Source organism: Dromiciops gliroides, chromosome 6 (genome assembly GCF_019393635.1).
Source record: "Dromiciops gliroides isolate mDroGli1 chromosome 6, mDroGli1.pri, whole genome shotgun sequence".
Lineage (NCBI taxonomy): Eukaryota > Metazoa > Chordata > Mammalia > Microbiotheria > Microbiotheriidae > Dromiciops > Dromiciops gliroides.
In genome coordinates, this window is record NC_057866.1 from 258,864,936 (window position 1) to 258,882,181 (window position 17,246).

General features: G+C 38.4%; 1 protein-coding gene across 1 annotated transcript in view; it reads left to right on the forward strand.

Moving 5' to 3' along the window:
• The window catches only part of SCARB2 (scavenger receptor class B member 2), a 75,523-nt gene that overhangs the window by 32,956 nt on the left and 25,321 nt on the right, over positions 1-17,246 (forward strand). The window contains exons 2-4 of the mRNA XM_043970028.1: positions 8,352-8,509; positions 13,798-13,945; positions 16,082-16,270. Of these exons, the coding sequence (XP_043825963.1) occupies positions 8,352-8,509; positions 13,798-13,945; positions 16,082-16,270 (495 nt within the window). The remainder of the gene's footprint in view (positions 1-8,351; positions 8,510-13,797; positions 13,946-16,081; positions 16,271-17,246) is intronic.

Below are 17,246 nucleotides of genomic sequence, written 5' to 3' on the forward strand. Positions count from 1 at the left end.
TTGCACATATATATGCTATAACTTTGGGTTATCGACCAACAGTTGTGCCATTGTGTGCTGAGTGTCTGGAGGTGGTCAACAGGCTCAGTGTTTGGCTGGCTCTTTATCAACTGTGTGGGGGTCAAGACTACCTTTGGACTGTGGCTGCTGGAGAGCTGGTGTAAGAAGACTTGCCAGGGTTAATGAAGGCATCTTACAGGTGGCATGCCTTATCCAGAAAGCCTATAATGGTTACAGGCCAAATCTTTTTTTCATTTAGCATGAAGAGAAAAAAACCCCTAAGATTTATTTTGCTATTGTCCCAAGGCACTGCCAAGCTAAGGTAGTAAAAGCAATGCCAGAGGGCATTCAACTGGGCATTTTTTTCTGTTGCTTGAAGAATGAGTTTTGAATTCCTATATTGATTTAAATCCAACCTCTATTTTCTGCACTCCTGCCTCCAGGATGTTATTACTGTACCAGGAAATAGGGATTCGAGTGGGGTAGGGAGCTTAGGCAATGGACACAAGTTGTTGTTGTGGTGGTCGTGGTGGTGGTTGCTGTTGTTGGGTTGTTGTTGTTGTTGTTTGTCCTTTGTTCTTGAAGAGGACCATGAAGTTGGGGTAATGTCATGACTTGCACTGAATTGGATTTAACTGTGCAAGGTCACCAACCTCACTCTCTCCTCCAGAGCCATCTGGGTCCAGGGCAAGATACACATACATCAGGACAACAGGAGATGACCCAGATGTTTAAGGCAATTGGAGTTAAGGGACTTGCCTAGGGTCACACAGCTGGTAAGAGTCTGAGGTGAGAGCTGAGCTCAGGTACTCCAGGGCCAGTGCTCTATCCACTTCACCACCTAACTGCCCCATTATACTATCTATTTTTAATCATATATAACCTTGGGGAAATGGGCCAGTGGCTTCTCAGAAAGAGGGAGATGTTGGTGAACCCAGGGGGTTCTCTGTCACCCCTCTGACTGAGTTCCCCCTACCCAGGCTTGGGCCGTGGTCACTGAGGCAGCAAGTCTCCTGGGAAACTTTGTGGTCAAGGCCTAAATTCCATTGACAATGCTTGGCTGGAATCCCAGGGTTCCAGAGAATCCGGTGTACAAACCTTGCTCTGTTAAAGTCTAGAACAGGTTCTGCCAGGTCAAGGCTGAAAGGTTGAAAAATTACTCTTATTCTCTTAGAATTATTTTTGGGGCAGCTAGGTGGTGCAGTGGATAAAGCACCGGCCTTTGATTCAGGAGGACCTGAGTTCAAATCCAGCCTCAGACACTTGACACTTACTAGCTGTATGACTCTGGGCAAGTCACTTAACCCTCATTGCCCCACACACACAAAAAAAAGACTTATTCTTGCAGAGACTTTATTTGATTACTTCGTGGTTTGTTGTTGTGTGGTTTTTTTTGCTATAAATACTGGGCTATTTGGATAATAAAGCACAAATAGTTAATCACACATAATGTCATGCTGGTGTGTCAATGATTAATCATCTCTGATCCTCAACTTCTGTCAAGGGAATTGAACCCACAACCCCAACAAAGAACTTCAGTGGTTTTCAGCCCATTTGTAAAAAAATATTAAAATGCAGTTCTTTCTAATTGGTTTGAAAGAACATCCAATTAACATCAGGGAAAAAGGAAAGAAACTCACTGGATTTCAGCAGAAAGCCTTTACATAATTGGTGAATTGGACTGAAAATGAATATCATGATTTAGAAAGTGCAGTCAGTAAGGCATGTTTTCCATTCATTCTTTGTGATTTGTCTGTTTCCGTTATAACAGGCATTAAAACAGAGTGTCAAATTTAACTGAACTTTAGACATCTCTTTGAGTCATTGTATCAAAAAGTGTTAAGCCAAGATTTTCAAAAATAACAAAGTCTATTAGATCACATTGCTCTCATAGCAAAATGTTTCTCCTGTGACTAAATGAAACAATCTAAAATTATTTTAAAATATGATTTAATCTCTTCTCATCCTTTCAAAATAATTGTTTTCTGTGTCTACATTATGTAACAAGAGCCAGACACACAGCCCAGGAGGGAAAAGGGTCCTTAGCTCTAGACTCATGCATGTAAACTCAGGTTATTTGGGGGAAAACACAGCCTCTTAAGATAGTGGTCAAGCTCTTTTCTCACATGCTCTAGCTCTTTATACCCCTAACCCACAACCCAGAGGAGAATTAAATAAAGCTTAAGTATGGCTTAAGTCTAGGGTATCCTCCAAAGGGAGTAGAAAGGTGTTCAATTTAGGAATAGGAATCAGGAATAGGACAGCTTTTTTCCCCACACAAAAATAATAGTTAAAACACAAAAGACAAGGAAATGTATATTGATACAATGACTCAACTTCTAATATAGTCTCCTTGATCTTAATATTTTAAATGTTGGACATTTATTGTTGTTGTTCTCCAAGAGGACCATGAAGTTGGGGAAATGTCATGACTTGCACTGAATTGGATTTAACTGTGCAAGGTCACCAACCTCATTCTTTCCTCGGTCCCATGGCAAGACATACATCAGGATGACTAGAGATGGCCCCGGATGTTTAAGGCAACTGGAGTTAAGTGATTTGTCCACATACAACTTGTGTCTGAGGTGAGATTTGAACTCAGGTGCTCTTAACTCCAGGGCCAATGTTCTATCCACTGCACTACCTAGCTGCCCCTATTGAACATTTAGTGAGACTGTTGAAAAGGCACTTCATTTTTTACACCCCCCCCCCACTATCCTTGAAGCTTTCTTGAAGTCCATGTCTTCTCAACTAGCCAAGCAAAGTTTATGGTTTATCATCCCTTCATGGTCATCTCCTCTTAAAAGGACTTTGGGTTTGGGGCAACGAGGGTTAAGTGATTTGCTCAGGGTCACACAGCTAGTAAGTGTCAGTGTCTGAGGCCAAATTTGAACTCAGGTCCTCCTGAATCCAGGGCCGGTTCTTTATCCACCTACCTGTCCCTAAAAGGGCTTATTTGCAGAAAACTCTTCTTACTGACAGTCAGCTTTGACTGAGGGACCCATGAATTCCTGATCTGTTGAACACACAAGGATTACCTCAGTAGAACATGCAGTCCGGGGGCCAAGGACCAGCCCCATGCCCTACTTGGGCAGGACATATACTAACCTATGTGTAACCAACTTGCCATCTGATAGAAGTGGAGAGAAGGAGAACCCCTTCCATCCCTCTTGGAAGACCCAGGGGGAGTTCCCTATCACATGTTCTAGAAAAAGGAAGAAGAAAGTGAGAAGTTCAAAGACATTTGTTTAAAGAAAGCTGAGTCAGTAGGTCTTGTTGACTCAGTGGCCAGTAAAGGGTTTGCTTTATCATCTCAAAGTATCAAGTCTTTTAGCACTGAGCTAGAATGGCTCAGTAGAAGGGGCCTGGGAAGCTCAGTTCAGCTCCACAAATATTCTATAAGTTTTGCTGCAGAAATTTTATGATTACCCACTGTTATGGTTATAGGTGTAAAGTTAGCTCTTTCATATGGAGCAGTTTGGTGATGAAAGGGACAGAAAGAATACTTTTGCATAAATAAAATAATTAAAAGCAATTGATAAAAAGGCACAAAATGCTAGCTTTTTTCTTATGTCTGAAAGAAGTAGGAAAAGAACTTTGGCTTATTATTTTTTAAGGCAACAAATGAGCCTATTATGTCATTGCACTTGCAGATACGAACAAAGGCAAAAAAGATATGACAAGTCATAGAATACATCCAGTTTAACTTGTTTTTTTTTTTTTTTTTTGCGGGGCAATGGGGGTTAAGTAAGCGTTAAGTGTCTGAGGCTGGATTTGAACTCAGGTACTCCTGAATCCAGGGCCAGCGCTTTAGCCACTGTGCCATCTAGCTGCCCCTTAACTTGCTTTTATAGGCTATGAGGCAGTTGCTCCTCAATCCGGTGAAACTCCTTGTGCCTCTTCACCTTAGACTGCGGACTCCCCTGATCTGGCCCCTATTCTTCCCCTCCCCCCATGTAAAGTCTTGCTTTGTTGCTTAAAAAAAAAGTAAAGAAACACACTTGTCAGATAAGATTTCAGCAGTTTGGGTCAGAAAGTAAATTATTTTATAAATATAAAATTTTAAATCAATTTATAAAAAATGTAGAGTATAAATAAATAGAAATACATATAGAATAATTTTACACATATATATATAGCTATATACACATATACCAATTTTTGTCTAATGGTAGCCATTGGGGGGGGGAGTGGAAGGGAGGGGAAAAAAGAAATTCACATGATCATTTTTTGCATATTTGAAAGAAGTAGGGGCAGCTAGGTGGCACAGTGGACTGACCACCAGCCCTGGATTCAGGAGGACCTAAGTTCAAATCCGGCCTCAGACACTTGACACTAGCTGTGTCAAGTTGCCTAACACCAATTGCCTTACCAAAAAAAAAAAAAAGAAAGAAAGAAAGAAAGAAAAAGAAATAGTAAATTGTGCTTGGTAGATTTGCAGTTTCATGTGTAATCCTCTTTTTTTATTGTACTGTGTTATGGAAATGCTTGTTTTATTCCATAAATTAAAAATAAAATAAAATTTTTAACAGATGTAAGGTGATACCTCATTTGTACTTTAGGTTTAATGGTTTAAAGCCGTGCTGTCAAACTAAAATAGAAATATAAACTGCACATAAGGATCCTGTTTTGAGAATTGATAAATGGCGGGAGCTGCAGAGCATTATCATTCTTCAGTTCATTTCCAGGTTTTAAGACCTAGGAGAGTAAAACTACAAAAAATGAAAAATAATATAACTTAGTTGGAGGTTGAGAGATTTTTCAATAAAGACTGTTGATTTCATAGGGGGAAATTTGTTGTGTTGGTAGTTCTAGGAGGCTCTAATTTAAGTCACTGAAAAGCGTTGGAAGTTGGGCTGAGAGTTTGGTGAGGAAGAATGGGGTTGGAGAAGAAAATTCAGCAAGGGATCCAAAAAAAAAAAAAAAAAAAAGGAAATTGGTTGTACCCTGACTGAAGAAAACAATAGCTGGAGCAGTGGGCTGACCATAAAGCTTTGGCTACTCACTCCTGATTGGGTGGAAAAGACTGGCGTTCTAGTTCTTGCCCTCCAGCGCCACCTTGAGTAGAAGAGAGGTGAAGCATCTCGGAAAGATGTTTTCTTTGATTCTCTGACTTGAGATGGAAAAATTGAAAAGAGAAAGCGTTTTTTGCAGTTGTTTCACTGTATAAAAAGAGATGCTGAAGGAGAAGTGGACGATGTAGAATCCTGGTGAGAGGAAAGCAGGTTAGATTTGCTCGCCTTGCTTGAGGAAGGAGTCAAGTGAGGTTCTCAACTGTGAACTGTTTGCTAAAATATGGTTTTATTAGTTGTCTGTCCTTTCATTCATAGGTTTAGCCTTTCTCTTTTGTCGATGAAAGTATTTAGCTTAAGAACTGGTGAAAAGTGAAGTGAGCAGAACCAGGAGAACATTGTACACAGTAACAGCAACATTGTGAGAATGATCAGCTGTGAAAGTCTTAGCTACTTAGATCAAGACAGGGATCCGAGAGAATTCCAAAGGACCCATGACAAAAAAATGCTATTCATCTCCAGAGAAAGAACTGACGAACTCTGAAAACAGATTGAAACAAACTTTTCTTTTAACTCTTTACCTTTATTTTTAATTTTGTTTGTGTTTTCTTTTTCAATGTGGCTAATGTGGAAATATCTTTTGTATGACTTCACATAAATAATTGATATCAAATTGCTTGCTTTCTCAAGAGTGGGGAGGGACAGGAGGAAAAGAGAATTGGGAACTCAAAAATTTTTAAATGATTGTTGAATTTTTTTACATGTAATTGGAAAATAATTAGCGAAATTTTAAAAGTAGAATATTTAAGGGAAATATTTTTAAAAGAAAAGTATTTAACAAAATACATTTTAAAGTGCTTAGAAATATAACCTCCCCCCTCATAGCTGCTTTGGCTGCATCTCGGGAGTTTACATCGTTTTTCTCATTGGTGCCCAACAACTAGGTGGCATAAATGTCTGCTGGATTTGGAGTTAGGAATATCTGGGCTCAAATCCTATCTCACACACTCAGACACTTACTAGCTTCATGACCCAGGGCAAGTCACTTAACTCTGCTTCAGTTTCCTCATGTAAAATGAGCTGGAGAAGGAAATGGCAAACTACTGGTGTGTCTCTTCCAAGAAAATCCCAAATGGGGGTAACAGAGAGTCAGAGACAACTGAAGCAACTGAACAACAACAAGACCCTAGTGTAGTAAACAGAGAGAGCTGAACTTGGAGTCAGGAAGGAATGAGTTTCAATCCTGCCTCAAACAGGAGCTGTATGACTCCAGGCCAGTCCCTTAACCACTATCAGCCTCAGTTTCCTTCTCTGTAAATGAGAATAACAATAACAAAAACAATAGCAACTACCTTGCAGGATGATTGTGAGGCTCAAAAAAAATGAGCATGTCTAAAGTGCTATACAAATCTTCTTGTCATTTTCTTTAATGAAATGGTCAATTGTTTTCATGATTTGTTCTTTGACTCACCAATTCTTTTGGATTAAATTAGTCTCTCTTTAAATTCTAGTCTTTTCTTCAAAGGAAACGATTATTAGAAACAATTTCTGTTAAATTAGGTGCCAAGCAAAACTGTTAACAAATGGAATGGATAAATATTTACAAAAATATGAACTACCCAGATTAACAGAACAGGAAATAGAGAATGTAAATAGCTGAATCTCAAGAAAAGGAATTGGGAGGACATCCTTATGAGTAATGAGACACCTCTCCCAGCCTCCACCAGTTTCTGACTATCTTTTGGCTCAATTCTGAAGGAATTCTGCTTATTTTTCCTTATCATTGAGCTTTCTGGCACCTTTTCAGATTTTTTATGTAAAGAGATGGAGGCTTTTCCCTTGACCTTTCATGACCTTTCTTTAACTTAAGTCAAGCACAGTCTTTTGGGGGAAAAATTTTTCCTACTTTTTTGATAGGTAATTTCACTACTAGAACCACAACCTAATCCATAATCTCTCTGGACATCAATTTTCTTATCAATAAAATGGAAATAATTAAAGTTTTCAAGGAAAAAATCCACTTACCTGACATAAATATTCTTAGCAGCTTTATTATAATAGCAAAAATCTGGAAATGACTTATGTGTTCAACCACTAGGGAATGTAACAAATTGTGTCATGTGAATGCAATGTAGTATTGTCACATCATAGAAATGGCAAATATGAAGATTCAAAGAGATTTGGAAAGATGATTATGAAGTGAACAAGAGCAGAGATTTACAAAATCTGAGCAAAAAAGCTCACACTGATCACAACTATGGTAGAAATAAACTTGGAAAATAACAGAGTTTGGTAATGTTTTACATAATTGCACATGTATAACCTATATCTGATTGGGAGAGGGAAGGGGAAGGTGGGAGCTATAGAATTGGAACTCAAAACTTTAAATAAAAATGTTTATTGGAAGGAAAGTAACATAGAGAAATAGTGTGGAGAGATGTGGAAATAAGTAGGGTGTTTTCTTGCTGTTGTGTAATGTGCTTGTAAATCACAAATAACAGAAGTTTATGATTTTATGTGTGATTGGTTTTTTTAATTCTTGTTTGTGTATTTGAATGTTTTGTTGGTGGTTGCTAAGTTCACTATTTTAAGAAAATAAATACTTCTCACATGGCGCTTAGGATAAATTAGAAGAAGTTTTTCCTGTGAGAAGCAAAACCAAAGATGACCAGGTAGCAGGACAGGCATATCAAGGAATCAAGGGACTATTAAAGTTTAAACTGGCCAGCTAGGTATCAGGACAGACTTCACTAAGAAGCAAGGGGAGATAAAATTCTATAGCAGGAATGTCACTTAGGTGTAGCTACTACCTGACAGGAGCTAGGAGATAGAGATAACCCCAAAGGTCAGGATCATCATTTCAAAAAAAATCCTCCTGGACTCTTAGGACTACGACAAGCATCCAAGCTTTCCCCACCCTACCCCCAAAAGGGAACTTTCCAGTTTTCAAGTAGTCACCCCATATCTCCTCCATAACAGCTTTTGCCTTCCTTTTGTTCTGGGAGGAAAATGTTTCTGAGTCCTCCTCCCCAGGGGTAAAAATCTTTGACTTACCCCTTGGTCCCTTTATCTAGCACCAGATAAAAGATTATTTTAATTCTAACTGGACTGTGTACAAGAGTGTAATTCTTTACAGAGGAATACCTAAGGACCCCCACTTTTTTTTCTTGTGACACTTCAGACAATAGGAGTATGTGTAAAATATTCATATATCACCCATGCATACATATTAAGCTTTGGCAGTCACTGTGGGGAAAGTTTTTTCTATTTCTCCTGATACTTATAGCCAACACAATCTGTAAATATTGTAAAACTCCATCTTTTCCTTCTTTTCCCCAGAACACTGTATTAAAGAATGGTACTGATATCTTTGACTCCTGGGAAAACCCGCCGCCTCCGATATATATGCAGTTCTATTTCTTCAATGTTACCAATCCAGATGAAATCCTCCAGGGGGAGGACCCTCGAGTAGAAGAAGTGGGACCATATACCTATAGGTGAGTCTTAAATCGCCTACTTTGCTACTATAAATGATCCAAGAAAGTCCCTGATATGCTGGGTAGCCTTCCTGTGGAGCTGGGTACCTATTACTCATGGGGAGCAGTCCAACCTTTTGCATGTGATCATTGTGCCTGTTGGAAAAGCCAGTGTCTGCCCTAAATCCTGCTGTAGTTCAATCACCTAATGGGCATTTATTAAGCACCTCCTATGTTCCAGGTGCTTTGTTAAGTGAAGTAGATGAAAAGAAAAAAAAAATTAACTAGTCCCTGCCTTCAAGGAGCTAACATCCCATAGAGGGAAACAAGGTATATAAATATCAGAAGCAGCCAAGTGGTAGAGCACTGAACCTGGAGTCAGAAAGATGTGAATTCAAATCCAAACTTAGACACTTAAAAAAAATTTTTTAATAGTATTTTAGGGGCAGCTAGAAGGTACAGTGGATAAAGCACCAGCCCTGAACTGATTCAGGAGGACCTGAGTTCTAATCCAGTCTCAGACACTTGACACTTTACTAGCTGCGTGACCCTGGGCAAGTCACTTAACCCTCATTGTCCCACCAAAACAAACAAAAAACAACAAAAATAGTATTTTTTTCCAATTATTTATAAAAACAATTTTTAGCATTGGTTTTTACAAAATTTTGAGTTCCAAATTTTTCTCCCTCCTTTCCTCCCCTCCCCTCTTCCTTAGACACTTATAATTGTGCAACCCTGGGTGGATTACTTTAACCCTCTGTCTGCTTCAGTTATCTCATCTGTAAAATAAGAGTAATAATTGCACCTACCTCCCAGGGGTGTGGTGAAAATAAAATGAGGCAATATTTATAAAATGCTTCATAAACTTTAACACATTGTATAAATGCCTATATAAAGCACCATTCTTTTGGTCATCATTGTTATTATACATAAATACATAATATACGGGGCAGCTAGGTGGCACAGTACATAAAGTGCCGGCCCAGGGGCAGGTAGGTGGTGCAGTGGATAAAGCACTGGCCCTGGATTCAGGAGTACCTGAGTTCAAATCTGGCCTCAGACACTTGACACTTACTAGCTGTGTGACCCTGGGCAAGTCACTTAACCCCAATTGCCTAAAATATCTGGGACCATCTCCAGTCATCTTGATCTATATTTTGCCACTGGACCCAGATGACTCTGGAGGAAAAAGTGAGGTTGGTGACCTTGCACAGCCCTTCCTCACTTAAATCCAATCAACTGCAAGTCTTGACATCACCCTGGTGTCATGAACAAAGGACACACACACACACACACACACACACACACACACAGAGGCAATGTAAGCACAGGGTAATTTCAGGTGATGTAGGAAACACTAGGCCCTAGAGGGATCAGGAAAAGCTCCAGGTAGGAAGGTGACACCTGAAATGAGCTTTGAAAGAAGCTTTGGGTTCTAAAAGGCAGGAGAGAGGAGTGGGTGCATTCCAGGCAGAGGAGCCAGCCTATACAGAAGCATTGTTGTTGTTCATCCTCCATTCTGGAAGAGGACAAATGACATCAGGAGGGGGATGTCTTCACTTGCAGGTGAGTGGCATTGAAGTAAAGCAGTGCTGTGTCGAGTCACCAGCCTCACTATCTCCTCTAGAGTCATTTAGAGGGATGGGATTCCCATTTAGAGATGGGAATGTGCAGTGGCAAGAGTGGAGAATTGTACATAGGCCGATTTGCCAGCAACACCAAGTGTGTGAGAGGGAAGGATAAAATGTCATAAGGAGAAGAAGGCTAGAGCCTGGTGGTAAAGGCTCTTTCTCAAATGGAGGTGTTTGTATTTTATCCTAAAGACAATAGGAAACTACTGGAGCTTTTTGAGAAACCGGTGATGTTTTGTTTTGTATTGTTTTGTTTTGTTTTTGGTGAGGCAATTGGGGTTAAGTGACTTGTCCAGGGTCACACAGCTAGTTAAGTGTCAAGTGTCTGAGGCCACATTTGAACTCAGGTCTTCCTAAATCCAGGGCCAGTGCTTTATCCACTATGCCACCTAGCTGCCCCCCGGTGATGTTTTTAGACCCTGGCCCAAGGACTCTTCATCTTGGCAGCTGTGAAGAGGTTGATCTGGAGGAAGGAAACACTTGAGGCTGGGAGATCAATTAGGAGATTAGGAGAGAGTGATGTGGTCCTGAACTAGGACCCTATGAATGGAAAGAAGAGGATGAATGGAAGGGAGGAAAGAGATACTTTGAACCTGGGATAGATAAGACAGAAAACTGGTTAGATGTGGTAGATGAGGACCAGGGAAGAGCTGAGCATGACTGAGGTCACACCAGTGGGTGACTGAAAGGACAGGAGGATCCTTGAGAACACTAAGAAAGTTAGAGGGACTGGTAGATTTGGGGGAAATTTGATTCCATTTTGGACAAGATGAGTGAATTAATATACAGGATTTGCTTAGTGAATTGAGCCATAGGCTCAGTGTTTAAAAATGTAGCTGTTGGTGCAGCAAGGTGACACAATGGATAGAGTACCAGCCCTGGATTCAGGAAGACCTGAGTTCAAATCCGGCCTCAGACACTTGACACATACTAGCTGTGTGACCCTGGGCAAGTCACTTAACCCCAATTGCCTCACCTAAAATAAATGAATGAATGAATGAATGGTTGGATGGATGGATAGATAGATAGATAGATAGATAGATAGATAGATAGATAGATAGATAGATAGATAGATAGATGGATGGATGGATGGATAAATAAATATTAAAATGTAGCTGTCTCCATCTCAGTTGGAAAAACAGAAAAAAAATTCTGAGACTGGATCTCCTGGCTTTATGTGCTTTTAAGTTAAATCACCTTGACCTTGAGAAGTGAATTTGTTCCTTTTACCAGTGCTTAGTACTGTTCCTAGCATATAGTAGGCTCTTAGAAATGTTTATTGACTGATTGCCTAAAAGATATTGACCACATTTTTTCTTTTTTTTGGGTAGTATTTTCTTTTCTTTTCAAATTACATGTAAAGATTGTTTTCAAAGTTCATTTTTGTAAGATTTTGAGTTCCAAATTTTTCTCCCTATCTCCCTTCCTTCCCAAGACAGCAAGCGGTCAGATGTAGGTTACACACACATATACAATCATGTTATACATATTTCTACATTAGTCATGTTATAAAAGAAGAATCTGAACAAAAGGGAAAAACCACAAAAAAGAAAAAATAACAACAACAAATAAAGTGGGAATAGCATACTTTGGTCTGCATTCAGACTCTATGGTTCTTTCTCTGGATATGGAGAACATCTTCCATCATGAGTTCTTTGGAATTGTCTTGGATCATTGCACTACTGAGAAGAGCAATATTGCATAATGTTGCTGTTACTGTGTACAATGTTCTCCTGGTTCTGCTCACTTCACTCAGCATCAGTCCACTTAAGTCTTTCCAGGTTTTTCTGAAATCTGCCTGCTCATCATTTCTTACAGTACAATAGTATTCCATCACAATCATATACCACAACTTGTTCAGCCATTCCCCAATTGATGGGCATTCCCTCAATTTCTAATGCTTTGCCACCACAAAGAGAGCTGCTATAAATATTTTTGTACATGTGGGTCCTTTTCCATTTCTGAAGATATCTTTGGGGTACAGACCTAGTAGTGGTATTACTGGGTCAAAGGGTATGCACAGTTTTATAGCCCTATGATCATAGTCATGGCCCACATTTCACATAAATGTACAGCAATGCTTCATTTTCATTTAAATGAGTTTTATAGATAATTTGTAACACCCTTAACTTGACAAAGGAGAAGGACCACCCTCTGTGAGACAGAGGTGAAGGAGGAAACATCTGGGTAATGTGAGATTAGGACAAAAGAAGAAAAGGGAATCATTGAATTTTAGAGCCAAAAAGAACCTTAGGAATCATTCAATCTAACTCCCTTATTCTATGGATGAGGAAATAAACAGTCGCCATTTTGTACAAGTTCATACCAAGTCATGGGGCAGGTAATTATGAGACTTGGAAGAGCTCAGGACCACAGGACATGGATATTTAAATCCCAGCACTGCCGCTTGCTACCTGTGTGACCATGGGCAAGTCAATTCACCTCTCTGGGCCTCAGTTTTCTTATCTGTAAAATGAAAAGGTTGGGAAAAATTATCTCCAAGGTCCCTTCCATCTTTCAACCTGTCATCCTGTGGTCCAAAGTCACTTTTCTTTTCTGCGTCTCAGTTTTCTAATCTGTAAAATAAGTTGACTAGATCATAGGATCCCAGCTGACCTTATGACTATATGACATTTATATATAGACCAAAGGTCTTCAGTTTGGTTTAGCTAAAAGAATAAGCTACATTCCTTGTTCCTCTTGAGAGTCATTTGATCATGACAAAGCCAGTGTCACACCCTGTCTGCCACAAGGGTTTAAGTAGATGGTTGATTGTGAAACCTTGACATTGCCATTTTGGAGCAGATTGATTTCTCAACCATTTGTTGGAAGATCTGGAAAACTGGCAGTGATTAGAAGCCTATATGATTACATTTATAGTTTTTAACTCACATTGATTTTTGTTGTTGTTGTTGTTGTTGTTTTTGTAGTGACTTGCCTAGGGTCACACAGCTAGTAAGCATCAAGTGTCTGAGGCCAGATTTGAACTCAGGTCCTCCCGAATCCAGGGCCAGTGCTGTATCCACTGCACCAACTAGCTGCCCTATAGTTTTTAACTCAAATTTTTGAAGTATAAGAATGAAAAGATGAATTTTAAAAGTCAACCCAGAAATATGTATAAATGAGTTAAATAAGAAATAAAAGAAAAAAAAGTTGAGTAAAAAGTAAAAAAAAAATACATCTAACCACAAAGATTGCATAGAGATTTTCCAGAGGTGATAAGTGAAATTCTCTTAAATCACCAGGAGACCAGTGACTTAGAATATTACTTTCAATGATTATTGCCTATAAGACCATGGGCAGGTGATTTAAACCTTCTAAACCTCAGTTTACATAGGTATAAAATGAAGATGTTGGACTAGGTGGCCTGCAAGGTCCCTTCCAATCTGGTGCTTTCCCCTTTCTATAATGCAGTGAGTATCATGGGAGTGGGAGGGGGGAAGAAAGAAGTAATAAAAATTGTAGCCCTTTGAAGATGATCTGACTGCCATTTTATTTTCTTTTGTCATTCTAGCTTTTATTTGGAGTTTTTCATCTCTCATATAACACCCAACTCATGACATTTTCTATTAAGTCAAGAAAACCAGCTTTTATATCAATGAAAGGAAAACGTTTGTTTGTAAAAGCGTCATTTCTTATTAGACAAAGCTTAAAAGAAATTTTTTTTCTATATTCTAGGGAGTACCGACCTAGAGAGAATATTCACTTTTGGGATAATGGGACAAAAATATCTGCAACTAACCCCAAGAGCTATATCTTTCAACGGAACCTATCTATTGGAGACCCTGAAGTTGACTTGATCAGGACTTTAAATATTCCTGCCATAGTAAGTAGATTTTTTTTTGCGGGGCAATTAGGGTTAAGTGACTTGCCCAGGGTCACACAGCTAATAAATGTTAAGTGTTTGAGGCCAGATTTGAACTCAGGTTCTCCTGAATCCAGGACCGGTGCTCTATCTACTGCGCCACCCAGCTGCCCCGGAAGTAGATTTAATACTGTTACTGAGGCAGTTAAATGGTATGGTGGGTAAGTGTTATAGATGGAGAGTCAGGAATACCTGAGTTCAAAGCCCACCTCACATAATTACTAGCTGTGTGAACCTAGGCAAAACACTCCACCTTTCTCAAACTCAATTTCTTCATCTGTAAAAAGGAAATAGTGGCAAATTCTTTCCAGGGTTGCTGTGAGAATCAAATGAAATAATAGATGTATAACCCATTGTAAACCTTAAAGGGCTATATATTGTTATATTATAATGTAATATAATATAATGTTACGTTGCATTACATTGTTATGTTATATTGTAAATAATACATCTTATATTATATAGCAATACATTGTATATTATATAATATAGAAAATACCTTGTATTGTATAATATTTAATATATTGTTACACTCTGTGTATTGCTTACAACATATAATATGTGGTATATAATATGTTGTATATAACATATATCATAACAACATAATATATAACAATATGTTTGTTATAACATTGTATTATAGTATATTATTGATATTATTGTATATTATAGTAATTATATTATACAAGTGTATTAATTATCTGTGTATATACACATACATGCACATTCATTAAACTGTGCCATTAAATGTTATACAATAATTAAATTATTATAAGTAATAACCATGTATACTATATCAATTCTAATAACCATTATGATAATCTTATATTGTTATTAATTATTACAATTTTTACATTAGGAGAAAGGTCATTTTGGACTTAAAAACATTCTTAGTGCTATTAATATTTTCCTAGAAATATTGGTTCTCACTTGTTTTCCTTCCTTTAGAAAATGTTAATACCAAATAGAAAGGATATTTGTGTTTACATAGGAGAACAGAAAAAGAGAATTCTATATGAAACTACTTTTCTTTCTAAAGTTCTTTGGTTTTGAAAGTCTGTTAAAATACTAGTTGGAGATCTGGGCTCTGCCTTCCCTGATGATAGGGGTCATGTGCTAAGCAATCATCCTGTAACCTGATGGTCCAGAAGTCTTGGAGGAGTTTTAAGCTATGTAAAGTTTCTGAGAGGGTAATCAGCAACTCTAGTTGTAGAATTCACAATTTGCTTAAAATTTTTCCTTTGGAATTGAAGGCTGCTAAGGCATTACCAAATGTCCCGCTTTCCAAATAGAGACCTTAGTGTGTCTGAAAGAACCTTTTCCCCATTACTTGATTGTCCTATTTGCTACTAGCCACTGAGAGTTCTAATGAAGCTACAAGTTGAAAGTCAATAGGGACTGCATGGATAGGACTGAGTCTTTCTGCTGTGCTTCCCCCACGTGATCATTCATCGGTGAGAACTTATTGAAGGTTCCTTCTTTGCCTTTTTTTTTTATATTTAGAATTTTATTTTCCCAAATTACATATAAAATACAAATTTTGACATCATTTTTTAAAACTTTGTGTTCCAAATTCTCTTTCTCCCTCCCTCCTTCCCCCCCTCCAAGAACTCGATCAATTCAATATAAGCCATACCATGAGCAGTCATGCAAAATATTTCCATGTTAGCCAGGTTGTGAAAGAAAACAGACAAAAACAAAACTTCAGATAAAGGAACTAAAAAAAAAATATGCTTCAATTTGTATTCAGATACCATTGATGTAGGAGGCAAAAAAGGGTTAATAGAAAAATATAAGACCCAAGCTCTAGTACAGATATTAGCTCTAAAAGGGAGTCAGATCCCAGTTAATGGATAACTTATGTTAGGTTCTCTTACCCATAGTGATCAACATCCATAACAGACCAGAACAAGTCAGGTCAAAATAACAATAAAGGAAAAAGACAACCTATAAAATCTCAGCTTTAAGAAAGATATCCAGGCCCCTTCACACCCTAAGTGGTGAAAGTTCAATGGAAGCTGCCAGAGATAATGGCAGCATTGATGCGATTGGCACTTTGGCTGGTTTTTACCATCTGAATTTGTTTTTGCCTGTCAGACTGCCATGGAATGGACGAAGATCAATATTCTGAAAGAGATCCTGGAAGGACTACTAAAGACATATCAGCAAAAACTGTTTGTGATCCACACTGTTCACGAACTGCTGTGGGGGTACAAAGATCAGCTCTTCTCGCTCATTAGTATTTTCAAACCGGACATCCCACCATACTTTGGCTTGTTCTATGGGGTAAGTGGACTTTTCTTTTAAGAGACTATTTGTTATAGTGACAAATGGCTCATCCCCTTCTGCAGGCCAGACTGAGGCTTTATTGTTCTAGAAAAACCTAGTGTCAATAAAAGGCTTCTTTCTTCTCGAGCTGTTGTCACTTCTTAAGGATGGCCACCTGGGTCGCTAAATGTTTCAAATAGTAAGTTAAAAATACCATAAGTCTCTGAGTAGCAGATGACCTTGTAAGGGTGTAGGCACTAGACACTTTTAAGTTTAATCTAAAATATTAATATTGTCTTCATCACTCTGTTAAGCGTAGGCAGCAACAAAACCATAATTCAAGCCTGGATTTGTAGAATGCTCATTTCTAAAGTGTAAATGCTGAACTGAAAATTGAACAGCGCCCATTCGAGCTAGCTCCAGCGCACACCTGACAAATAATGAAAGTGGAAGGACAATAGAGAATACCACATTTACTTTTGAGGAAGTTGTTCCAAATACATTTAACTTAGATGTAGGACTCAAGGGACAGTGGAAGAGTGGAAAGGAGCCTAAAGTTAAGTTATTTTTCTGCATCCACTTTTATCTAATACTGAACCCATCATTTGCCCTTTTAGTGCCCTAAAAGGGCATGGGGATAATCTATCTCAGTGAGATCAGGTGGGAATTTTATTGTGCTACCAGCAAAACTGTATTTTAAACAATGCAATGCAGAAAATAAAATCTTGGATAAAATAATCCAGGATAGCACTTTTTCTTCAATAAACATTTATTAGATGCTTACTATGTACCAAGCAGATACTGTGGATACAAAAACAAACAGCAACAGCAACTAAAAGAAAGTTCCTACTCTCAAGGAATTTACATTGTGATTTTGTCCTTTTTTGTTTAAAAATATTGTTTCATAGAAATCTCCTGTTTTTACATCATCTACATCTCCCCACAAATCCTTCCTCTCTCTTCCTCCCAGGGAGCCTTCCCTTAATTAAAAAAA